This window comes from Staurois parvus, unplaced genomic scaffold (genome assembly GCF_062004578.1).
Source record: "Staurois parvus isolate SC_StPar_1 unplaced genomic scaffold, SC_StPar_1.0 ptg000750l, whole genome shotgun sequence".
Classification (NCBI taxonomy): domain Eukaryota; kingdom Metazoa; phylum Chordata; class Amphibia; order Anura; family Ranidae; genus Staurois; species Staurois parvus.
The window spans coordinates 1,002,713-1,030,000 of record NW_028318546.1 but is presented as its reverse complement, the minus strand read 5'-3'; the positions used below and the strand labels follow the sequence as shown (position 1 = coordinate 1,030,000).

General features: G+C 40.3%; 1 protein-coding gene across 1 annotated transcript in view; it reads right to left on the bottom strand.

The window, feature by feature from the left end:
* Nucleotides 1-27,288, bottom strand: part of LOC149445012 (putative cation-transporting ATPase 13A4) — a 115,961-nt gene that overhangs the window by 37,480 nt on the left and 51,193 nt on the right. Inside the window, exons 13-23 of the mRNA XM_089654306.1 lie at nt 24,563-24,624; nt 24,310-24,460; nt 22,846-22,929; nt 19,593-19,749; nt 13,815-13,932; nt 13,056-13,180; nt 11,125-11,285; nt 9,879-10,001; nt 6,142-6,221; nt 3,085-3,127; nt 1,977-2,086 (exon numbers count right to left, since the gene is read on the bottom strand). Coding sequence (XP_089510432.1) covers nt 1,977-2,086; nt 3,085-3,127; nt 6,142-6,221; nt 9,879-10,001; nt 11,125-11,285; nt 13,056-13,180; nt 13,815-13,932; nt 19,593-19,749; nt 22,846-22,929; nt 24,310-24,460; nt 24,563-24,624 — 1,214 coding nt within the window. The remainder of the gene's footprint in view (nt 1-1,976; nt 2,087-3,084; nt 3,128-6,141; nt 6,222-9,878; nt 10,002-11,124; nt 11,286-13,055; nt 13,181-13,814; nt 13,933-19,592; nt 19,750-22,845; nt 22,930-24,309; nt 24,461-24,562; nt 24,625-27,288) is intronic.

Genomic DNA, 27,288 nt, shown 5'->3' with positions numbered 1-27,288 from the left:
GCAAAAATGGCTGATAGAGGTTGCAATCCATCTATATTTTACAAACTGCTAAATAAACAGTTAAATACATTTTATGTTTTCTTTTTTTACCTAACAAAGGATATTTAATACTGTACAAACAACCTTGTGATTTACATTTTTTACACTACTCAACTCGATAGGTGCAACATGTAGTTCTTGGTCAAGCAATAAATCTTTCTGATTCAGTAAGGCTCCATTCACACTTGTGCAACTTGTCATGCGACATTGGACACATAAAATTTCATGACAAGTTGCAGCCCATGTATTTCAATGGAAACTAAAATTTCACATTCTTCAAAACAGAAAACATAAATGTATTTTAAATGTTTATATATTTTTTTTAAATGTATGCATTTAATTTATTTCTGTAAAGCTGAATGCCAGGTATGGCTTTTTTCGCATAGTTACATATCTAGCTTGGACCAATGTAAGTATGCATGTGCCTGGAAGTTTCCCCAAAAAGCTGGAAATCACTGTAGTAGGCACCTCTACTACACCAGTTGCTGCTGGCGTCTAGGTCCCATGCTGAAAAGCTGCCCTGCTGCTTAGTGAACTCAGAAGATTGCTTGTTCGGCAAAGGCGCTATTCACAGAACACTTTGCACTTACTCAATGAATGCAAAGCATACTTTGATTGGACGAGGTGGAAATTGTAACATCACTACCCCAGATCTCCACCTTGCACTATCAGAAAAGGCTTTGAATCCATTGAGAAATTCTAAGTGTTCTCTGAATAGCTCCTGTGTCAAGCAGGTGACCTGTGATCACCAAGCAGCAGGGCAGCTTCTCAGCACAGGACCAGTGGCAATCACTGTAGTAGTGGTGCCTACAACAGTGATTTTCAGCTTACACAGAGATTAACCAGATATGGAACATGCATACTTATATTGGTTGAAGGTGATCCAATGTAACTTTCAAAAAATAGCCATGATTGGAATTTAGCTTTAAAGCTCAACTCCAGGCACAACAAAAAATATCCTTGCAGTGGGCACTCTGCACTACAAGGGTTAAATGCTTGCTATATTTAGGGATACTTACCTTATTCTAAACTACAGAGGGATCCCCACCCAGTGATGCGAGTGGTCCCTCACAGCCTTCTATCCAAGTTGCTCATGGCCCCAGTCACAAACTTGCCCCTCCACATGTAATACAAGATTAATATCCCTTCATCATATGTGATGACTCCAAGGGCAGCGTCAGAGCTGGCTGAAGGTAGAGATGGGAGTAAATAATAATGCCTATTCCTCTGACCCCCTAAAAATAACAAGAATTTAACTATTGCATTGTAGCCGGGGAGCAAAGGGGATTGGCACTGCAAAAGTAGTTTTTTTTTTTTTCTAGTTTCTGGAGTTGGCCTTTAACTGTATGTCAGGTGTTTCTCTTGAAGTGTGGTGGGCAGATTTAACATGATCTGTATTGTGGGTAATTTGCCATCATTTATTATTTTTGTTAAATACTAAGATATATTTTTACTATTAAAGTTCATCTGTCTTTTTTTTTGCTTTCTTGGTACAAGTAAACATATTTTAATACTTTCAGTCTACTTCATCATTTGTGTCCTTGGACTCACTGTAGTAGCCTAGTTCAGCAGTATGCAACCAACAAACTACCCAAAGAGAACAGGTGGAATAAAAGTTGTTTTTAAAAAGAATTAGATTGTACAAAAAAACACTGTGCATGTTATTACATACAATAAATATATATATATATACACACACATATATATATATTAAATGATAAATAGTGAAGTAGGGCAACTAAACAAGCACTTTTACAAAAAAAGTGCATCCCACTACCAATGTGTAGTTATTTATACACAGTATTTAACTTATTAATACAAATATTATAAAAATGGCAATGACTGTTATTTAATTTGTGTTATTCTTAAATTCGGATTTAATTTCTGTGTTGTAAATGTTCCTAATTTATTGATCTTTGAGAAAAAGAATTACTTACTTGAGTAATTCTGGAACACAGCTAATATTGGTAACTTGAGAATTGAAAGGTGCAGCTACAGATGCTTCTTCTTCAGATAAAGATATGCCTGCATTGGCCATTTTCAAAGCCTGTAAAAAATGTTTTTTAAAGGTACATACAGCCACTGTTTATGTTTACAGTCTAGCCTGAACTATAGCCCATATAGTTCTCGAAAAACACCCTATTACCAATAACCTGGTAATTAGGTTTCTAAACCTTTTAAAAGAGAAGTAGGGTGTTTCTGATCCCATCTTAAGATGACATGTGGATGCTGGTCTGGAGGCTGCATACTACCCATATCTCCTTTCTGGCACCCTATTGTATTATCTAAAGTAACTATATCTTACAAGATTGCACAATATATCTTCAATTGCTCACATGCCCTATAGTTTCTTTGGTACCCTATGACCTTCCCCCAGAGTTCCCTTGCCCACAAGAGGAAAATTGTATACAATTCCCAGTTATCTGCACACTGCTCTGTGTCCCTAGGCTGGTGTCACTTCTGCCTCTGTGCCAGCAGTGCGCTCCAAGCTGGATTGCAGTACTCTTTCATTTCCTGGCTCTGGTTGTCACCTCTGGTTGCTACAGTATCCACAGAGACACAGCGATGGCTGCCTGGTGCACAGCAGGAACCAGGGACTGGGAAGACAGTGGTGTTTTACCTTTTTGATATGCAAGATGCAGTTTTTAACATGTGAGTTGCCAGTTTATGAGCTTAATAAAAATTGTTGGTTTGCTGCACTTTGATTGCACTTCCCCTTTTCTTTTTGTATTCTATTTCTAGAGTTCACTTCTTGGATAGCAGCCACAAGTTTGAAGCAGACCATAGGAGTGTTTTCCTTGGACTCCATTTGGATTTTAATTGGACTTTCAAGCTGTGTTATACAATGGCTTAGCCCTTTAACCCTTTATGCTCCATAAATACCCCTTTACTTTTTCATACAAGTACATAGTACAGCAGACACATATCGGGAAAAGGAAATATTTGGTTTAAGTATTCTACATACATTTGAAACATACATGCTGTACTAATGGCACCTTGTTAGATGTAGATATGTACAAAAATAAACTAAAAAAGACTACTTACTGCACAGTCATTGGCTCCATCACCACACATCCCCACATAATAACTAGAGTAAAGAAAAAACTCTTATCACATAATCATAAGCTCAGAATCAACCCCAGGGTCATATTTAACAAAATGTATTTGTGATACTGGTAACACAGTAAGAAGGGGAAACCTCAGAAAGGATCTACAGGTTGTGTTTCTTGTATTTCTTTGTTTTGTCTGACCACATTTTGACATGACACCTGGATTCACACCAAGTTTGTTATATTTTGCTTGCATTGACATACATACTTGAGTTCATGTGTGTTGACATCATCTAAATACAGCATGCTCCATTTTCACAAAGTGCACGTGCAATGCGACTTGAGTTCTTGTATATTGACATCCATTAATGTATTGGTGTTAATTTTTTTTACACATTGCATTGATGTACGTTTTTTTTTTTGTTTACACCAGGAGACAAAATACATTATTTTTCTTTTATTCATGCAATGCAGGGCTTTCTGAAGCATTGTAATGTATTGCAGTGCATTGTGCTGTTTTTTTACTGCATTATTCTCTATTTTCACCCAGTGCACATAAGAGCATTGGTGTAAACTGAGCCTATTGGAAACAATTGATTTTGGGTTGTTATTGCAGTAGGCCTGCATTGGGCCAGCGTTGAGCAATGCTAAAGAACACAAATGGAGTTAATGGGCCCTTAGTTAATTTTGGTGAAGAACCAGGTGATAGCTTAGCAAAAATAAAAGGTTCTGTAGCCCAATGAACTGGCAACTGTGTCCATAAAGGCTGAATTCACACCAGGCCCATTGCACTCAGCTTGCTTTGATGCGTATTAACCACTTGCCAACCGGGCACTTTTACCCCAGTGCCACCTATCAGTGCCCATCAGTGCAGCCTCATTAGCGCACATCAGTGGAGGAGAAAAATTACTTATTTACAAAATTGTATTACAGAAACTAAGAGAAAATTTTCAGTCTTTTTTACTTTGTTTAGCAAAAAATAAAAAACCCCAGGGGAGATTAAATACCACCAAAACAAAAGCTCTATTTGTGTGAAAAAATTATAAAAATTTCATATGGTATAGTGTTGTATGACCGTGCAGTTGCCATTCAAAGTGTGACAGTGTAGTAAGCTTAAAACTGGATTGGCCAGGAAGGGAGTAAAAGTACCCAGTAGGCAAGTGGTTAAATGCACTTAATTTGACATTCTTTATTTATGCATTGCATTGGTGTACACTATTAACTAGTTGCATTGAGGTGCAGTTTTTTTGTTTACAGCTGAAACCAACATGTCTTAGTTTCCATTTCAAATGCTTTGAAGCACACTTTTATGTGCTGTAGCACACTGCAGCTTGTTGAGATGCATTTAAATGTAGTTTATTCCACTTTTACAAAGCGCACACCCATGCAATGGAAACAAAGTGTTTTGATTTGTTATTGCCTTGAGCCTACATTGAGCAACACAGCCCAACACAACCCAACACATGAGGTGTTGACAGCATTCTTTTTATTAATTTTTACTATAATGTGGTTGGCAAAAAAAAGAATAAGAGCCTGTAGGAAGATGGCCATTTTTCCTGCATACCTAGGGCAGCATGAATACTAATATATCACTGGTCCACATATAGCTAGTTACTAAGATTTATTTTTTTCATAACTCATAACGTAAAAAGTAATATTATATTGCAATAACCTTGAGCATCCAATGAAATTCCTATTTCAGAGATATTGGGGTTCATTTACTAAAGGCAAATAGACTGTGCACTTTGCAAAGTGCAGTTGCACTCTGCAAGTAAGAAAGAAAAATATACCAGGCGCAAAACCCAAGGGTAATTGGTTAAATGACCTCTGTGAGACAAACTATACTATGGGGGTAGGAGGTGAGGTAATGATAAGAGTATCAGAGAAGCCTCTAAAAAAGACAACACTGTAATACACAAGAATGGTATAGTACAAACACTGCTGCCTGTGATACTGTCCCTTAGTACAGTCTTAAGTGTAAATGGTAAAGTCCATCCACTTCTGGCAGCCTTTGTCTGGATAGAAGTTTGTTCCAGGAAAGCATAGAAAACAGAAGAGAAAAGGTGCCACTAAGTGTATACTTATAAAGGTACTTTATTGCAGGGGGTTAGCCACAGTGTAACTGTCAAAGAGCCGCCATGCTGCAGAAGATCCTCTGTCATCCCTCCAGGCTGAGGTGGCAAGATGGTGGAAACCCAGATTGACAAAGGACAGCGCCTGTGTTGCTATATCCAGATAGCATGCTCAAGAAAAGCATTGCCTAGGATGTCTAGTGATGTCATTACGCCGGCGTGCATTCCATGTGCATCCCAGACCTCACTTCCATTATCTTGTAAGTGGCAAATTTATTGTCTCCAATAAAGTACCTTTATAAGTCTACACTTAGTTGCACCTTTCCTCTTCAATTTTACACACTCTGCAACTGCAGTTGCACGAGAACTTAGTAAATGAGGTAAAGCTTTACGTTGCAAACAATACCCTGTCACATGCAAGGAAAATTTTAAAAAACAGCATTTTTTCATGCACATGATTGGATGATGAAATTCAGCAGAGCTTCCCCTCATTTACTAAGCTCTGGAGCAACTGCTTTTGGAGAGTGCAACTGCACTTTTGCAAAGCGCACAGTCTATTTGCCTTTAGCAAATCAACCCCATAGTTTACCAAACTGAAGTTATGGTTGTTTTGGGTTAGAAAATATTACTCATTACCTATGCTCAACAGAGATCTAGGTGCCTGGCCCAGTATTGTCAGCCTATGGTGCTTTAAAACTTTCTTTTGATGTACCAGGTCCATTCTCCATGGGTTTCCAAATTCACAGACCCTATGTTTTGTTTTTTTGTTTTTTTCGGGGGACATACAATCAATCTGTATGTCTCTTTGGCTGTGCATCCAGTTAGCTGAGCCTTGAAGATTTAAGTAGGACCCCAACTGAGCCTGACTTCTAAGTTCCTGGACAGCTATTAAAATGTAGTGGCTCTGATTACTGCATCACAAAAAGACTCCTAAATATGACATTTATTATTCTTTTTATGCTATAGAAAGTTATACTTACTCAAGTTTACGAAATTCATCTATTATTGTTGACTTCTGTCCTGGAGACATTCGAGCATATACTGTTCCATTCATCAGTATCTGTGCAACACAAATATTATTATTATTATTATTATACAGTATTTATATAGAGCCAAAAGGTTTGCTCAGCGCTGTACATTATAGTGGGGGACAGAACATGAGACAATACAGTAACAAAACAAAACACAAGGGGTTTTAGGGCCCCGTTCTTTCGAGCTTACAATCTAAGAGGGAGGGGATAGTGGTACAGGAGGAAGTGGCTGTGGGGGATGGAGTGGTAGGAGATCGGCTGTTAAGTGAGGGTAGGGTAGGCTTCCCTGAAGAGATGGGTTTTCAGGGTGCGCCTAAAGGTGAGGAGGGTAGGTGACAGTCTGATGGATTGGGGTAGTGAGTTCCAGAGGATGGGGGAAGTCCTGGAGAAGTCCTGCAGTCGGGCGTGGGAGGAGGAGACCAGGGAGCTAGAAAGTAGGAGGTCATGTGAGGAGCAAAGAGTATGGGTTGGGTGGTATTTGGGTATCAGGTCGGTGAGGTAGTTTGGGGCAGCATTATGAATGGCTTTGTATGTCAGTGTTAGTATTTTGAATTTAATGCGTTGGGCAATCAGAAGCCAATGGAGGGAATGACAGAGGGGGGTGGCAGAAACGGAGCGGTTGGTAAGGTGAATGAGTCTGGCCCCTGAGTTCAGGATAGACTGAAGCGGGGATAGCCTGTGTTGGGGTAGGCTGGTGAGAAGGGAGTTGCAGTAGTCCAGATGTGAGATAATAAGGGAGTGAACGAGTTGTTTAGTAGTGTCTGGGGTTAGGAACATACGTATCTTGGAGATGTTGCGGAGGTGGAGTCTGCATGAGTTTGCCAACGATTGGACATGGGGTTGGAAGGACAGGTTTGAGTCTATAGTGACACCTAGGACTTTGGCTTGCGGGGTGGGACTGATGGTGGCGTTGTTGGTCATGATGGAGAGGATGGGGGGGGCGTGGGCTGGGGGGAAAATTAGGAGCTCGGTTTTGGAAAGGTTCAATTTGAGGAAATGGAGTGACATCCAGTCTGATATGTCGTTCAGTAGCTGGACGATACAGGCGGAGACTGAAGGGGTAAGGTGAGGGGTGGAAAAGTAAATTTGCGTGTCATCGGCGTAGAGGTGATAGTTGAAGTTGTGGGAGTGTATCAGTTTGCCGAGGGAGGAGGTGTAGATGTAGAAGAGAAGGGGCCCGAGGACGGAGCCTTGGGGGACCCCAACAGAGAGGGGGGAGAGAGGGGGAGGTGGTAGCATTGGGATAGATAGGAGGAGAGCCAGGAGAGAGCGGAGTCTCTCCATTTTGCTGGCGACTGGCGCATGCGCAGTACATCGGCCCCATTTTGCCATGGATCGTGGATCCGTTTCTGGATTATAAACACGTTATGTGTTTCTCTTCCCTCAAAAAAAATGGCGCCGTAATGTGCACACAATATAACAAGAGGGAAGAGGATTGCTAGTCACCACGATCCACGGCAAAATGGCGCCGACGTACTGCGCATGGCAAAATGGCGGGCGCAATAAGCGCGATCGCCAGTTTAGAATATAAATAGCCATGCACAGATGTCCTGCTGTAAGCCCTGCACCCTATGAATACGTGCTTAGCACGAAACGCGTCAGAGGGGTACAGCATTTGGACATCTAGCCACCGCTGGTGGCCATCCTGAATTTTTTGGTCAGTATTGTTTACTTTGGCTTCTACCTACCTAAATAAAGTTCATCTATGCAGTATCACACTATGTGATGTCCCTTATTGGGCTCTCTTTATGAGCGCCACCCTCCGCAGTGCCTATCCTAAAGGGGGACCCCGGATGTGTGGGATAGTCTTATGAACCCTGGAGCCCTGTCATAACAGATGACCAAAGGATGTTTGCGAGCGCAGCTTGACCAGAATGCAGATGACCTAGATGTATCTGTTGATAGAGGAAACTTCTCTCATGCATATTTTAAACGCACTTCTGGTGAGTGCGCATTCCACTTATTTATTTATCTTCACCTTTGGATCACATATCTTCACCGATAGACGGGTACCCTGCAAGATTCCTATGTCACATTTCTTGTGATTTGGACACTATATTGATTTTTGACCAATAATTTTATATTACACATTGTGCTCTTGATAACCAATTTGCACATTGTATATATCTTAATTTCTGTTCTTATTTCTTGTTGATATTTGCATGATATTACTCTTACTCCTAGCGCTGCACCTTTATTATTTCTTTAGTTCTTTGGAAGGGTTTGTTGGTTACCTTTTTGGTGTTCTAGCGCCTTATATACATAATTTGAATAAGCTTTTGTTGCAGTAGCGCTCGCTATACAGTCTATATATATTCTTCAGCTCTGCTGTTCTCTGTTCATGCAGAAGAGTTTCTGTCAGCAGATAGTAGAAATTTGATTCATGCTGGATTCATACTGGATATGTTAAATCCTGGAAGTCTCTTTCGCCAGCCAACAGGTAGAGATGGACTAGATGTTTGAGTTGAACATAGGGATCTGGGGGCTCCCTTGTTAAAGGGGGATTACAGATTCTGATAAGCTTTACACAAAAAATATTGTTTTTTTGCTGCTTTATTTTGTCTTCATCTGAGGTATTTTCTTCTACTTTGCAAATTCTATGTCTTGGTTCATACAGCTTGTTGTTCCCACTGATTATCAAAGCTTAAAAATACACCCCTACCTTCTTCAGTGGATTTCAGCACTAACTGCCTAATGTTCTCTAAGTAATCCTATAAAGGACTTATTTTCAGAGGCCTTCTTTCATACGTGGAGTGGATTCCACCGTTTCCTTATCCTTCTCATGCTTGCCTACACACTAATTACCCAGACCTTGGCTGACTGGTCTACAATGCTAAACAGGTAACTATTGGCTTCTAGTGTTTACACTTAACTATTGATTATATTGGTCAACTGTTCATTTCAAGAGTGTTAAGTCCGGTGTGGCTCTGGATTAGGCCTTGGGTAATCATGTCTTCATTTTCTTGGGGTGCTCTGGTTTAAGTATTAGCACAGCAATAGTGTAAGCAGGGTTTGCTATGCTCATCCTCCATGGAAGACTGTATTTCAGAAAATTTCCTAACAACATCATGTAAGTGTCCTCACCCCAGTTTCTTTAAAATAATGGTCAAATACTCAGACAAACATTCCAGGGTGAACATTTGTTTGAGTAATAGTAAGCTGGGGATCTATGAGGATTTTGCCCAGTTATATTTAGAAGAATTGTGACACATCACTTAAACTGTACCTGCCTAATTTAGAAAGGAATTAAGGCAATAACTGGGATGGACTGCAAATATTGTACAATCCTTAAAAGTACTGCTTCAGTCTTCAAATTGGTCCATGTACCCCTGTGTTCCTGTAGAAGCCCCATGTTTCCAAGGCTTGGGCTATATGTAGGGTCTACTCTTTATTCCAAGCTAAGAAAATTCACTGCCCCCTAGGTGCTAAGGCCTACCTACGTTGATTTAGCTGTCAAATGTTAACACATCATTGGGCAGTAAAGGAATTTTAAAATTGATTGTCAGAGGGAAGTCTAGAGATAAGATGAGGTCTTCTGTACACTTTAGGTTTAAGTTCCAAAGGCATCAGTACTATTGTGACTTAAGGCCCATTTTAGGCCAAACCAGGTTAACTATGATCTGCTTTGGCAAATCTTAGAACTATTTATTTACCAATTTTTTATATACACTTTTATACTCACATACCTTCGGTAACAAGTCGTAAAAGTATTTTTCCAGATTTTCGTAGGTCTTTCCACTCAATGAAAAATGATAATCATTGTTCTGCATTTTGCCATCCAGAATGTTTTCAATATTTATGGAGCTTTCCTGTTTGCAGAAAAATCAAATGATAGAATTTAGTATTTGCTTACCTAGTCTTAAAATAAAGAGCATATATTTTAAACGTTTTTAAAACCCAAAATGAAATATATTGCAGCATACTGATCCTTAGATGTGGTGGCTGCATTAGTTAGATACACTTCATTAGGGTCATAGGCCCCTTTTACACGAACATTCAGATTGGGTCCACCTATCTGGATCCCCATCTGTCTGTTTCTAGCAGATCAGATCATATGGCAGTTAGGTTTAAATGGACAGGCGATCCATTTACATCCGACTACCCATAGAGGGGAGCAGGCTGTGTCCATGTCCACTCTGCATAAGCGAAACGGACACTGACCTGTTATCTGTCTACTCAACAGACAGATTCCCTGATAAGCAAGTGGATCGCAGGTGGAGTCCACCTCGTGTGAATGAGGCCTTAGGGTGTCTCCACTCCACTGGCAGAGCAAAAAAGACACCTTTAGACAGCAGCATTGTCAATGTGGGGGGAAGGCAGTGTTAGATATACTAGCAAATTTACATGGACCTAGCGAACAAATTCAGGTAGAACTGCAGCTATCACTGTTTAAACAATTACAAAAACATTTTTTATTCCTTTTATTCCTTTTGAAATAAAGACTTTGCATAAATGAACAAAAGCTGACCGTTGTTAGTACCCCTGTCACTGTTAGGTGTTTTTTTCTCAACACTCTAACTGCCACTTTTGCTGGACAGCTTGATCAGGTAATTTAACAGACTTACTGGTCAGGTCAATAGATGAAAATAAAAGGAAAAAAAAACTAATGCAGCAACCATATCTAAGTTCTGGTAAGCTGCAATATGATACATTTTGGAAGGATTTAATACCATTTTAACTGATAATTAAGGGTAAGGAATGAATACCACATTATCAACTGTACTTTGAAAAATCTTTTAAGTTACAAAGAACTAACTGAGGTAGGAACCATTCTGACATGGAGGGGCCAAATTGACTTAGGATGTTTAGAACTGGGAATCTTCTTTAATTTTGCTCAGTGTATATGAGAATTGTGAAGTATGAACTTTGTTCACAGCATATGAAAATTATGAATGACAACATGATTGTATAAAATGTTAAAAAGAGGTTTACATTAGTGCTTTTTTCATCTGTGGGATACTCCAGAAGTTTCCAGGTGACAGATGCTGCAGAAAAGCCCTCAGGTTTACAAGCTTCCACCAAGATTACTTTGCTACCATCAGGAATCATGCCACATTTTTTTGCAACCGTTGTTGCTGTTTGTATATTGTCACCTAGAAGGAAGAAGGATGATTTGTTAAAGTGTGTTGTTAAAAGACTTTGTACAACATTTTTTTAATTGAGATTTGAATAGAAATTTAAAACAACACCAATATGATATGGCTTCTTACAAAGCCAGCTTAAGGATATCATTTGTCCACACAACGTACAGAATACAGGTATATAACAGGAAACAGTTCAGGGGAACATCAGAGTAAATGGGAAAATCATGGTTATTGGTGAGTCTATGGACAAGAGGTGGTTGTGTCTGGTGAGAAAGGCATTTGACCCATAGTTTACGTATTAGTTCAGTAATTTCTGTTTTCATACGTTATCCTATAAAAGAAAGATTTGCATTTCCTATTACCCAGACTGATACAGTTGGTGGTGTTGGGTCCTTCCACTTCAAGAATATAAATTTCTTAGCAAAAAAAAAAACATATACTGTTTATTGTATTTCTAGAATGATGAAATAGTGTTATGTAATTTGTAATTTTCAACACAGTGCTGGGTCTAAAATAATGGGGAAGGCAAATGATTTTGCAATAAAGTCAACAATACTTCTAGAAAGCCTGGATATAGTGGTAGTGTAAGGGATTTATGACAAGATGAATTGCGAATAGAAGTGAGCATGCGCATAGGAACGTCCGGAGAAGAGTGGATGGTTGTGCACATGCGCGCAGAAATGCACGATCACGCACGGCAGAGATTGGTGCCAGACGGGCTATTTAAAGAGTGTCACTGCCCATGTTAGGTGCTGACTGGTCTTTAGCTCCTCTGTGTCCTGCTTGTTCCTGTGTGATTTCTTTGTTGCTGACCTGACTCTGATTGCTCTCCTGATTGATACTGGTTCCTGACCTTGGCCTTCCTTCTGATTCTGTACCATGCTGCCCGACTGTTGATGACCCTGGCTATTCCATGACACTGCTCCTGTCTCTTACCCTCACTACCTGCCTTGCTCTGGTGCACGCCTGGCAATCTAGAAGACCTGCTCTGCTTGCTACTACTGTGCCTAAATCAGAAGATCATCAGTCTTCCAAGGTCATCATCTGCAAGAGCTGCAAACAACAGCTACTGGTGCTCTTGTCCCCCTGGTCCCTAGACTTCCTCTGTTCCAACTCCAGCGGTGTCAGGGCTAGTGACACAAGTGAGGCCGACCTAGTCATTTCAGTCTCCCATCAGGTATGTGACAGGTAGCGCCACATATTGCCACACCTTATCAAAAATATGCTTTCATTGGGAACCACTTGAAACAAGTGACCTGAGACCCATAACATGGTGTAAGCCAGATGTATGATAGATTTGGTGGAATAATGTAGGCTAGGTCATCTTGTCCTTAGATAAGATTACAGGGTACACAGAGTTTCTTCAAATTCTTTCTGACTGTCTTGAGTTAGGGTGTAGAGTCCCCTAACTCATTTGTGCTATAAGAGTCCAGAATAATATCTGGACATAAGTTTAGTCTGATCACATTCAAGGAGTTTGTTCCTGAAAAGACAGACTGGAATCTCACTTGCCAATATGTGCATTAGTAATGTATTTAAGCTCTATATAGGCAAAAATATCTAATGATGTGGGTAAGGGGGAGTTACAGAGACTTAAATCTTTTAGGTAACTTATAGAAGCAGTTATTATTATTATTATTATTAAGTTATGGAGATAAATCATGTTCTGGATTAGTTCTTCAAATCAGATTGATACTCGGTACAACACATTTTTAAAGCACATTCATCTTTTATGAAAAATACTATGCCACGTCAGTATTTTTGTTCCTGTTATCCCACCTGTAATCATTACAGTCCTGATGTTTGCTGAGTTCAGTTCCTCCAAAACTGGCTTGGTTTCAGGTTTAAGACGATTTTCCAGGATTAACAAACCAATAAATTCCATGTCACATTCAACTTCTCCCCTTCAGAGTCAAAAGCAAAATGAAAGCAAAGCAAAAGAGCTACCTGACATGATAACATTGCTTACTTAAATACAAGTATTTCATGTGCCTAAATGCACTATTAAAATCAATGTTTCAGCATGTTCAGCACCAAAATTCAAGCAGGTCAGGGAAACCATTGTCTGCCACTGCAATGTTATTTTGTAATAAAGGAAATTAAAAAGATTCTGGCTCTTTCAGTCAAATAAAATACTTTGTGGTTCTATTACTTCACAGAAACCAACAGTAAGAAGCTGTGCTGTACTGGAGCCAAGATTAGCAGTGCATTGGTGTGTTCATTAATTCTTATAGAAGTATTACAGTATATTTGCAAGTATGAAAGAACCTTCATCATCATCCCGATTTGAACAGATTATATACAAAATTAATATTGATTTCATGTAAAATCATATTTTTTGGCACGGTTTAATTAGGGCTCTATCCAAAGTTTACAATTGTTTTAGTCAGTTAAGCTAAGTACTTTTTTGTGTTCCTTCAAATAGTTCTTTGAACTCTTCACTAAAAATGGATGCCAAAACAAAAGAATAGGTTTAATAGATGTTTGACTTTTTTGTTAGTATGCCCAACTTTGCATATTTGGGTAATGAATATGTACCTTTCTAGGTTTTCTAATTCATTCTGGCTTTTGTTTTTGAGAGTCTTGAAAGCCACTCCAATCACTCGCAAGCCTTGAAATGTGTAGTGTTCCAGTTCATCTAAATATCCATTGGGGACTTTAAAGACATGATAAAACAAATCATATGTATGACAATAGTCACAAAATATACCAGTCTTAATGTTATCACTAGGAAATGCTGTGTAAACCTAATTAAAATAAGAAAAAGTGAGAATGGCTAACATTTTCATTTTAATAACATGTACACTATCAGTGGTGTATTTTGATTTTCTGCTGCCCTAGGCAAAACTAAAATCACCCCCCCCCAATCTAAATTTGCCCCAACCCTTCCTATTTAAGTTCCACCTCTTCACCTCGAAGCTCTAGCCTCCTTTCCATTTTATATCACTCTCTTTACTTCCACTTCTCCCCAGCTCCATTCATGGACCGATTATCATTGGTCTCAGGGCCGGTTCGCACTATGGAGATACAGTCCAGATGTGTTCCAGATGCGTTTTTGCATGGGCATATTTTTGGTGTGTTCTGATGCATTCTGTATGCATTGATTCATTTTCTCCCCTCTTTTTATTCAATTTAGATGGGGACATGTGTGTTCCTTTGCATTTTTGGTGTGCACTCTGGTGCGTTTTTGATGTGTTTTGCCGCGTTCCAGTGCAGTTCTGTGCGGAGGAGATGCAGCATGTTCTGTTTTTTTTTCTATGGCTGGAACGCACTGGAACTGCAAGCACTGATGTGAACTATGACATTAACAACCATGTAGCCTACTTTCTCTGCATTTTGGATGCAGAGGAAAAACAACTGAAATGCATGTGGTGTAAACTGGCCCTCAAACTGCTTACTTTGTGTTCTTTTTTTCTTCACAGCTCATCTCTGCAACCCTACCCACCCATTGGCTTGTGTGGCGCCGGCATCATGTGTTTCCATGATAACGGCAGCTGGTGCAGGAATGACTTTGAGCGCATGCATGAGTAGTAAACTCGCATGGTGCATGTGCAGGTGACATGAATTGCCATGACACTGTTGGCTGCTGCACCAATAGGACCACTTTAGGTTTGTCCTCATTGCAGCTCAATTGACAATAGAAGACACCCCCCATATCTCTAGGCAACAGCTTTTATTTTCTGTCAGGGACATATATGCTGCTGATCATTGTTTCCATAATCCAGTGCTGCTTTCAGTTGATACTTTATTACAATCCAGGGAGTACTATGATACACGTGTGACCACAATGTTTCTATCCCTGGGAATGCAGTTTATGTACATCTGATTATTGTTTTATGGTTTATTTATTTTCACAGTTTATAATGTTTCTGTTTACACTTATTTGATTGCATCTTTGGAGGGAACATGACATCATGGGGCAGGGCAGGATCATCTTACTTCACTCTGATTGGTGGATGGTTTTCTTAAATAGTTTTCCAATTTCTGTCACAATTTGTCACATGCCTGATGAAGGGGTCCTGCGAGACTCTGAAACGTTGCCTTGCTGTAACTATGTGATAGTTCATTAAAACTTTTGGACCCATATTGGTGATCCTCGGTGTGCTGGTGACATTCTCCCTTGTTGATTCTGTTTGGTTCCAGCTGATGGTCACTGCAGCACTCACTTATACACACAGCCATTTTTAACGCAGGAACCCTCCCCCCATGAAAAATGCTGCCCTTGTTTGCCTCATGGTGGATATGTCACTGTACACTACACCACAGCTGAGTGGCTTCTCATGTTGTCCCTCCCTGCCCCAGTCTGAGTAGATTTTACTAGCTGTAGTAAAAGTACATTAAAACTATATGTAAAAAAAAATACTAAAGTTGTACAAATAGCTCACTTTTTCCTTTATAAAATATTGTAAAAAGCTGTGCAAGGATTTTTACAATTATGTGAGTAAAGGTTTCATAAATGCCTATTTATTCTGCTAGTTTTTGCTCTCTTTGAGGCCTGTGATGCTCAGCCCAATGCCTAGGTCATGAACTAAAGCTGATAAGTGTTTCTTAGCCCAGTTCCCTTAAGGCAAGCAGGCCTGCTGGTACTTGGCTGCCCCTGGTGCTAGTACAAAGTGCTATAGTTCCATAGTTCCTAGCCAGATGATACAGAAAGAAGATAACAAGAAAGGGTACCCATAGTCTAAAGTGATGAGGTGAGGGTCATGATTGCTCTGGAACAACATCTGTGCCACAGTCCAGAGGATGGTCATGGTCTGGAAAGGCAGTACCTGGAAGTGTAATCCAGAGAACAGTTCCAAGCTCAGGGCAAATAGGGGGCAAGCATAATTCAGCAAACTGTCCAAGGTGAGGGCAGGTAGCAAGCAAGTGCACTCTGAACAATTTGAGGTCAAGGTTGGTGGCAATCCAAAAGAATCCAAGTTAAAAGGCAGAGGACAAAAGCAAAGGAATCAGACACAGGTTGACAGACAGGGATAAATGAGGCATGACTGGTAGGGAGCCGGGAAGCAATGCTATTACAAGCTCAAAGTGATGATCTTGAGATGTTCAATTACAATGCAACAGAGGTGCAAAACATGAGGGGCAGAGGAGGATGGGTGGCATGAGCTGACCACTGCCTAGCAACCAGGATGCTAGCCCAGGGAAGTGAGCTGCCACCAGCACGGTGGGGAGGCAGGTCAGGCTGGGAGAGGAGAGCGGCTGTTGGCTCATAGGAGCAATGGTTGCTGCTCTCCTAACAAGGTCCTGACTGGCAGGACAGGTGGTCTCCCTGTGCTTTCATCCAACCAGCCACAGTCAATGCCCCTGCTTTAATTGACAGCTGCTTTGACCATTTAGCAGCTATTACAGTAATTTACTGTAAATCTGTAAATGTAACTTGCTGGACAGCTTGGCTTATTACAGTTTGTGGAAAAAGAGTGGATCTACTGGCAGGATCAACCGGTAGTAAAACTATGTTAAAGGTGACCTCAGAAAAATAAACTTTGCTGTGATAATGATAGTGACAGTCTGCATCATGTACAGTATGACATGTTTTATTTGGTCTATGGCTGCACTTTTTTTTTTTTGCTAAATATGTAAGTGGGTTGCATTGTGTTTTTTATATGCTGTTCTTTGTTGGGGGTATCATATCAAACTCCACAAATTGAGTAATTGAATTTTTAATTATGAATTGAATGATTTTATAATTATATTAATAAACAATATTGTTTTATTATAACAAATGGTGTAGTGTATGTAACTATAAACTCCATAGCTTAAAACCAAGAATTCTTGCTTTGTGTTTTCTATATATCTGCCTGGAGTTTACCTTTAAAGAATGCTTACAAACCTGTGTTTTACAGCATCATGATGAGGGAAAACATATACCCTGAAAAAACATTTTCATAGTAAAATTGTTCTTAAATACCCAATAGTTTCCCCTTAAGGTTTGTCATGTGCATTATTAATTATAGGAAAGGTCTGGAATAGAGATGAGCGAATAGAACCAGGCGAACCGGAATTCGATACGAATTTCAGGAAAAATTCGATTCGCGTCGAATCCGAATATTTGCCTACTTCGGGTGCGCGAATCGGATTTTTCCCGATCAGCCGGCAAAAGTGTCCCTGCAGAGAGCTCCGCTATTTCTGACATTTCTCTGACAGTTCCTTCACATGTACAGCGGTTGAAACATTGTATCTATTAGTTTCCATTTAGGATACAGATGTTTCAACCGCTGTACATGTGAAGAAGCTGTCAGAGAACTGTCAGAAATAGAGGAACTCTGCACATACACTTTTTGCCGGTTTGGAATTCTTATTTTCATCCTACTTCTTCTTCTTCTTCTTCATCCTCATCCTCAGAAGAAGAGGATGAGGATGAGGATGAAGAAGAAGAAGTAGGATGAAAATAAGAAGAATTCCAAGCCGGCAAAAAGTGTATCTGCAGAGCTCCTCTATTCTGCAGATACACTTAGAGGAGCTCTGCAGATACACTTAGAGGAGCTCTGCAGATACACTTTTTGCCGGCTTGGAATTAATCTTATTTTCATCCTACTTCTTCTTCTTCTTCTTCTTCTTCTTCATCCTCATCCTCAGAAGAAGAAGAAGAAGAGGATGAAGAAGAAGAAGAAGAAGAAGAAGTATGATGAAAATAAGAATAATTCCAAGCCGGCAAAAAGTGTATCTGCAGAGCTCCTCTAAGTGTATCTGCAGAATAGAGGAGCTCTGCAGATACACTTTTTGCCGGCTTGGAATTCTTCTTATTTTCATCCTACTTCTTCTTCTTCTTCATCATCCTCATCCTCATCCTCTTCTTCTTCTTCTGAGGATGAGGATGAAGAAGAAGAAGAAGAAGAAGAAGTAGGATGAAAATAAGAAGAATACTAAGCCGGCAAAAAGTGTATCTGCAGAGCTCCTCTATTCTGCAGATACACTTAGAGGAGCTCTGCAGATACACTTTTTGCCGGTATGGAGTGAATGTCACAGAACTGTCAGAAATAGCCTATTTCTGACAGTTCTGGGACATTCACTCCATACAGCGGTTTCAACCGCTGTATAGAGTGAATGTCCCAGAACTGTCAGAAATAGTCTATTTCTGACAGTTCTGTGACATTCACTCCATACAGCGGTTGAAACCGCTGTATGGAGTGAATGTCACAGAACTGTCAGAAATAGACAGAAACTGTCACAGAACTGTCCTTCTTCTCATCCTTCTCCTTCTTCTCATCCTTCTTCTCATCCTTCTTCTCATCCTTCTCCTTCTTCTCATCCTTCTCCTTCTTCTCATCCTTCTCCTTCTCCTTCTTCTCATCCTTCTCCTTCTTCTCATCCTTCTTCTTCTCATCCTTCTCCTTCTTCTCATCCTTCTCCTTCTTCTCATCCTTCTTCTCATCCTTCTCCTTCTCCTTCTTCTCATCCTTCTCCTTCTTCTCATCCTTCTCCTTCTTCTCATCCTTCTCCTTCTCCTTCTTCTCATCCTTCTCCTTCTTCTCATCCTTCTCCTTCTTCTCATCCTTCTTCTCATCCTTCTCCTTCTTCTCATCCTTCTCCTTCTCCTTCTTCTCATCCTTCTCCTTCTTCTCATCCTTCTTCTCATCCTTCTCCTTCTTCTCATCCTTCTTCTCATCCTTCTTCTCATCCTTCTTCTCATCCTTCTTCTCATCCTTCTTCTCATCCTTCTCCTTCTTCTCATCCTTCTCCTTCTCCTTCTTCTCATCCTTCTCCTTCTTCTCATCCTTCTTCTCATCCTTCTCCTTCTTCTCATCCTTCTTCTCATCCTTCTTCTCATCCTTCTCCTTCTTCTCATCCTTCTCCTTCTTCTCATCCTTCTCATTCTTCTCATCCTTCTCCTTCTTCTCATCCTTCTCCTTCTCCTTCTTCTCATCCTTCTCCTTCTCCTTCTTCTCATCCTTCTCCTTCTCCATCTTCTCATCCTTCTCCTTCTTCTCATCCATCTCCTTCTCCTTCTTCTCATCCTTCTCCTTCTTCTCATCCTTCTCCTTCTTCTCATCCTTCTCCTTCTTCTCATCCTTCTCCTTCTCCTTCTTCTCATCCTTCTCCTTCTTCTCATCCTTCTCCTTCTCCTTCTCCTTCCTCATCTCCAAGGGCATTTAAATTAAAGGTACAGTGTTCTGCACTAATTTAAAGGCTCTCTGAAGCCTAGAAACCCTTTTTATAAGTTAACTTCGTAGCAAATTAATTCGCATCAAATCGAATTTCTTCCTGAAATTCGGCGAATCAGCCGAATCGAATTTTTGAATAATTCGCTCATCTCTAGTCTGGAACCCTGAAGCAGCATATGTACATATTTACTGCTTATTTGTAAGTATGAAATACCTGTTTCTGCTTTACAGAAGCTGGCCACTGTCTCAGGAGCACCCTTCATGTATACATTCATTTCATCCTTTGCTATGACTTTGGTTATAACAGACATACGCAGCATGGCTGAGGAAAATGGGTACTGGAATAAAATTTGCATGCAGTCATCCATATCCTGTAATAGCAGTAAAACAAACTATTTATATAAAAAAAACTACAGATATGTCTATTGCAAGTTGTCAACACAGTATGTTAATAGTTAATATACGCATTGTTACTTGCCTTGAAAGGTAAAATATGGTCATTTTGTATATTTATTTCATTTTGACTAGAAAAATAGAAACTATATATTTAAGTTAAGTGAATATAACATATTATGTATTAAAGGAGAAGTATAGCCAAAGTTTTTTTAGCTATACTTTTCCCGTGTAGAATGAACTGTACTTCTGTGACCCCTGTTTCAGCTGACAATGGGCTAAAGGCTGCTGATGTCAAAGGTTGAGGTCAAAGGCCCAGTCTAGGCTCTGGAAAGATCCCAGCCATATGGTTTGGATCTGTCCTGAAGCCTGGACTGGCAGCTGACTCAGCCTCTCAGTGAGCTGCTGGGAACTTGAACCAGCCACTCCTGCCCCCCACCACAGCCCAGTGCTCCAGTGACTGCTGGAGTGGCAGAGCAGAGAGACAATGATTGACAGTCACCAGCTTTCTGCAGGCTGAAGACTTATGGCAGGAATACACCTTAATAAAATCGACCAATCATCCAATGACCAACGAAACAGTTTTTGTTGGTCAAAACTGAGGCCCACATTAACCAATCTAAAAAAATCGTTCATCGAGCAATCAATGTCACACGTAGTGTTGACGTCTTCCGTACAAGTGGTAGTGATGCAGTGTGTGTTTGACCTTGTAGCCATGCCCTTCCACCCAAAGCGAGCATTCAATGCCTTGCCACTCAGAACGAGTGTTAAATGTCCTTTGTTGCAGAGACTGGCATTAGAACATATTCATCGTGATATTAATAGACACTCTGCGGGCTCCAAAGTGGAAGCATCTTCCTACACCTGTTGCTTCTTCACAAACGTACAGTTGATATCCAGATCATGTTCTGTTTCCGCTCATGCGTGATAGCGCTTCATAGATTTTTTTCAGACGACCTTCATACCAACGCATGGAAAAATCGGTCATTCACATGCGAAATGATAATATTTTTCAATGTTGTTAAATTGTTTTTTTTTTCGTTCACAATATCGATATTGGTTATAACATCCTGCTCATCAACGAAGAGAAAATCGGTCAATCATTTGATCAACTAAATTTTTCGTATGATTTTCTTACCATGTATTCCTGCCATTAGAGCCAGGTGTTCAGCTGTGTTTGATCGTTAAGTTATCAGTTTTAGAGGTGGCTGGGGACATCTGCAGCTGGGTGAGTATGATTTTTTTTATTTTTTTTAAAAAAGCCATACTTCTCTTTTAATATGTATTCCTTGCAGCCAGCAAGTGATATACTCGATACTGCTATGCAGCTTTTTTGCAAGCTGTCTTGCTGATATACAGTAAACAAACAGCTGAACAAACTATGATGTGAACAGCACAAGAAACTGACAAATTAACATACATAATCAAAGGAATCGAAGAAGAAAGTGAGCAGACAGTGCTAGACTTTCATGTTTGGAAAGTCCGGTAGACTCTGTAAACAAAAGGAGTTGATTTACTAAATGCAAATAGGCTTTTCAATTTTCAGTTAGTAATATACATCCAATAAGAAAGATCGGTATACTTACCTATTTTCAGGCCACTCTGGTCAGGTCACATGATCCGTTTTCCCTATGTCAGCTAGTGGCACCTTCAGAACAGAGGATGGAGCCCCAACAATGGATGCCCCATAGTAAGCCTATAGGTGATGTCACTGCTCTCAGGCATTGCTAGCCATTGTCGATCACTCTCTCCTCTCCCCTGCAGTCGGCACTGGCTGACATAAGGAAGATGTCACGGTGTGAGGTCAGGTTCAGAGACCAGTAGCTATAGCAGCAGACCAACCAATAGGATAGGTAAACAAGCAGGTCAACCTGGGAAATGACGCAGGCTCACCTGAGGTGCAGGGTCTAAGCACTAACCGGTATTTACCAGAGCTCCTAATGGTGGAGATGGATTTTGCTGCGTGTTAGTACCAGGTCACAGTTCTCAGGATCACCCCACCAGGAAGTGAGCAAGCCAGGATCCAGTAGCAGATATGGCAGGTAGGGATCTAGCAGAAACGTAGTCAGTAAACATGCCAAGAGTCGGTAACAAGCGGTAGCAGGTTGGGATGAGGCAGAATCGTAGTCAAGGAACAAGCCAAAGGTCGGTAGCAAAGGTATGGACGGCAGCAGGAGAAACAAAGTGAGATACTGGCTGGAGAAGGCACAATAATCTGGCAACCAGGAAGTGCAGAGACAAGGCCCAAGGCAGGACAGTAGAGGTCCCAGGTTCCAGTCCCGGCCCTGACAGAAGATCATATGACTGGACCAGCGCAGCCTGAAAATAGGTAAATATATTGATCTTTCTTACACAGTTAGTTTGTATAGGTGTTAGGAGGGGGAAGAAAGCATTTTTAAGATTAGTTAGGTATAAAGTATTCTACGTTAATGTTCACAAGAGAAGCAGTTAAGTTGCCCATTTCAGGTCTCTCAGCACTCTTCTCTCCTCTTACAAGTGCCTGCTCTGTGTTAACACTATATATTAGAAGGCTGGAAGGCTGCCATGTCATTGCTAAGAGGGTAAGCAGTTTGAGCTGATGAGGATTTCTATGCTTCTCTTGTGATATTTAAGAATGAATTGCTCCACAGTGGTTGCAGCTACAGTAATCAGCAAGGGCCTGTGGTAAAGCTCATGTTTTGCTTGTTAATAATATATAATATCCATATCCTATTACAGACTCACTTTAAAGTGTATGTAAACACTAAAAAAGATACAAAAGTGTTTTGGTATATTAGTTCAATAAATGAATAAATGCAAACAAATACCTGTTGCTCTTGTCAGAAATTAGGAGCTGCACTGTGCACAGGTCCTCTGTTATCTCAAGGAGGGTTGTTAGCCCCCCCAACTGTTTATCATGGACCACATAACAATTAGTCCCTGTGTTATGAAGATGAAGAAAATAGAAGAGGCATGCATATATTGCAGAAAAATGCAAAAATATATACAGTGTATATATATATACATACACTGTATATATTTTGTATTTATTTATTTATAATTCCTTGAAACACATGCTTAATCAGGAAACATACGCTATTGAAGTCTGGTCCAGGTCGAACTATTTTATTCTGGGATGTGTTTTCATCACAAATATCTTTGCAGGTGTCTTCAAGTATCTAAAAGCATATATTGGAAAATATCACTGTAAAACATTTTTTATTAGTCTTGGAGTTGTTCATATATTTAATATATAACTTAAGGCAAAACTTTTTTTTTTGTTTTGGGTAGAGTGAAGAGGGCTTAGAACATCTGCTGGGCTTTCTTTGCTGTCCGTTTGTCCTTCAGGGAAAATCACCCTCTCTATTTGTCCTGTTTGCCATTATCACTGAAAGTAAAAGTTAAAACAAAGCCCATATTTTGACAAAGTAGGTTTAAATAACCTTTGGTAAGCAGGTACAGATAGTAAATAGTCCAACCATGCATTTCCCGAAAGGCTTCATCAGGAAGATATAATAAGTGGAAAACATGAGCCGCCCCCACCAACCTGGGAGTCTAAAAGATGCCACTAATTGCAACCCCAAGAATGTGAAAAAAAACCATAGGGTTACTGGGGGACTGCAAGGAGAGAAAACAAGAGAAGCACCCGCTTTCAATTAAAGGTGGGTTCATGAGGGAGATATATAGATAATCTCTTGGCAAAAGAAAAGATAGGGACCAAATGCCTGAATCAGTACCTCCAGATGCCTTCTTGTCTACAGACTCCAATGATTGGATTTTATTTGTGGCTTTCTTGGGCTTACAATTGGTGGCATCTTCAAGACTTTTAAATCGGTGGGAGCAACACATCTTTTCTACTTTTTATATCTTCCTGATTAAGCCTATCATGAAACCATTTACCATCTGTACCTCTGTGTAACATGAACTGTTTGCTTATCAACAGTAAACCTACTGGTGTAACATCGTGTATATGTAATGGAATAGGTACATTGTAAATGGTATTACAGGTAGTTCCAGAGTTACAAACATTCGAGTTACGAATGACTCATACTTATGCACAGAGAGAGAAACAGAAAGTGAGAGGAAATCTACCCCTAGAAAGGGTAATTCACTCTGTAAGGGTTATCAAGGTAAAAAGGTGTGTTTTTGGCCGGAGCTACACTTAAAAAATATACCTGTTCCAACTTATATACAAATTCTACTTAAGAACAAACCCACAGACCCTATCTTGTTAGTAACCTGGGGACCACCTGTAGTTGAAAAAGATGTGTCCATGACCATCATCTTAAAAACTGTAATTGATGTTTTTAATCTAAACAATTTAACCTCATTTTCTTTTTTTTGTGACTGCCCCATTTGTTTATATATAAACTTTCCTTTTTTATTCATGAGTTGGGGATGTGGTGTTAGGCAACCACCCATCAATCTTTTCTTTTGCTACTGTTATTCGGCAAAAAATTAACAGTTTTTTTTTATTTGAAAGTAGAGGTTAGTGGAAGATCTAGAAACCATAGTTGCAGTGTGCTTTAATCATAAAAAAAGGAGTGTGAAACTATTACCCAGGCAGTGGCTTCAAACATCTTCACATCTAATGGATCACCTTGCAGTTTTCCATCCACCATGATCAGAGAATGACAGCTTGTCATTGCAGAAAATAGTGGACTCCCAGAGAGATCATTAATCTGTTCATGAGTTAACATTTCCTGAAAGCTTAGGATGAAAAGTGAGTTAAATTCATATAAATAACCACATCTATGTAGGAAGAAAAAGCTGTATCTTATAAATGGGAAGCTTTTGAAAAGACATACATACCATGCATTTTTAGATGGTATTACTCCCATTAAATCAAGGCCATCTTCTGTTAAAGTTCCAGTCTAGATATCAAATGAATACAAATAATAATTCATATTCACATAAAACAAAAAAAAACATTGGAGTTGATTTACTAAAACTGGACCCTGCAAAATTTGGTGCAGCTGCGCATGGAAACCAGTCAACTTCTAATTTCAGCTTGTTCAATTAGGTTGTGCCAAAAAAAAAAAACCCGGAAGCTAATTGGTTTCTATGTAGGGCTGCACCAGATTTTGCACTCCATTTTTAGTAAATCAACCTATTGTGTGTTGTACACAAAGCATGCAAACTTGCAAACATTATGATCAATATTAACAAGAAAAAAAATTATTTTGTGATCTTCATGTAGCCAAACACATCTAGGCATGCAGTTCTCAATGATAACATCAACACCAGGGGTGGACTGACCATTTGGAAACTCGGGCACTGCCCGAGGGCCCGGGGTCAGTAGGGGGCCCCATGAGATGCCCCTGGTACCTTTTTCATAGGCTTTTTTGAGTTTGGGCAAGGACACAGGAGCCCCATGATCCCCTATTGCCCGGGGGCCCCATGAGTTGTCAGTCTGCCCCGATCAACACCTATTAAACATTACTTTGACACAAGAGTTCTTTACTTAATCCCAACAGGAGTAAACTAGTAGTCTTTTCAGGGCAGTTTACCTCTGATTTTTATTGAAACCTCCGCAACATCGCCAAAATCCGCACGTTCCTAACTCCAGAAACCACTAAACAGCTCATCCACTCCCTCATCATATCGCGACTCGACTACTGCAACTCCCTCCTCACTGGCCTGCCTCGCCGCTGGCTATCCCCGCTTCAGTCCATCCTGAATACGGCTGCCAGACTCATTCACCTTTCCAACCGCTCCGTTTCCGCCACCCCCCTCTGCCAATCCCTCCACTGGCTTCCGATTGCGCAACGGATCAAATTCAAAATCCTAACGCTGACGTACAAAGCTGTCCACCATACTGCCCCGAACTACATCACTGACCTAATATCCAAGTACCGCCCAGCACGCACACTCCGCTCCTCACAAGACCTCCTTCTCTCTAGTTCCCTGGTCTCCTCCTCCCATGCCCGCCTCCAGGACTTCTCCAGGGTGTCATCCATCCTCTGGAACTCCCTGCCCCAACCCATCAGATTATCACCTACTCTCCTCTCCTTTAGGCGCACCCTGAAAACCCATCTCTTCAGGGAAGCCTACCCCGCCCCCTGTTAACTTGCCGACCTCCTCCACTCTTCCTACCACTCCATCCCCCACAGCTATCTCCTCCTGTGCCACCATCCCCTCCCTCCTAGATTGTAAGCTTGAAAGAGCAGGGCCCTCGATCCCCTCATGTTTTGCATTGTATTGGTATTGTTCTGTCACATGTTCTGTCCCCCTTTGTAATGTACAGCGCTGAGCGAACTATTGGCGCTTTATAAATACTGTATAATAATAATAATAATAATAATTGAAGCATTGGAACCCCTTCCCAGATATTTAGTCTCATGATCATAAATCATGATGGGGATTTCTATGCTTCTCTTGTGATATTTGAGAATGAATTGCTCCAAAGTTGCCCGTGAGCCGAATGGACTTAACCCTTCCCTGCCTGGAGCTGCCTGTGTGAATTGACCCTGTGCTGCTGGTGTGGACTATAGCCCTCTGTGTCCGGCTCCCCGCACACTCCCTACCCAAAGCTATCAGGCTATCGCCTACTCTGCTCACTTTTAGGCGCACTCTGAAAACTCATCTGTTCAGGGAAGCCTACCCTGACCTCGGCTAACTACTGGAATCCCCTACTCCCCCAACCACTGCATCCCCCACAGCTAATTACCTCTTGTACCACGATCCCCTCCTTCCTTGATTGTAAGCTCCAAGGAGCAGGACCCTCTAATCCCTCTTGTATTGAACTGTATTGTTACTGTACTGTCTCCCTTCTAATGTAAAGCGCTGAGCAAACTGTCGGCGCTATATAAGTCCTGTATAATAATAATAATAAATCAAAGGAATCCAATTAGGATACAGGATAATTCTGCTGCCTTGTTTGCGTATGATGTTCTTATATTAATACCAAAACGTATTCTCAATATTACACTATATTTGGACCTTTTCTGGATGTTGTATATGTCCCACTAAATATACAAAAATATCATTTTCCCACACAACATATATAAACACAGATTTATCAGCATGATTTGCAATCTATTCTCAGTACTTAATATGACACAATCTGTTGTACCTGTATTTTCCAGCTTGCCACTTTGAGATTAGTCTGTCCTACATGAAGAAATTTTTTATTGGACAACATACTACCTTAATGATAATACCAGTATTAGATTTAGTTTGTAATTTAATGCCAGTCATTGAACCATGTTTGAGAAGTAAATGTGTTCCCAGCATTATCTGTATCTGCTTAGTTATGTGCAGCACAAAAAAGCCACGATAACCCCAAGGCCATAATTTCAGTTAATGTGCAACAAGTATTCTTTCTCCACCCCACCGCACCCATATTATTGGGAGTTTTTTTGATATAATGATAAAAGTTAGCACAAAGAAAAGTGAAAGATGGATTATATTATGCAATAAGATAATATGAGATTTTCCACTCTTTCCTGATTTTAGGTTATACATTTGAGATTGTTTTTAGTAGTGTTGCATTTTGTGTCATTTTCTAATAAGTGTAATGATTTTTGATGGGGTGA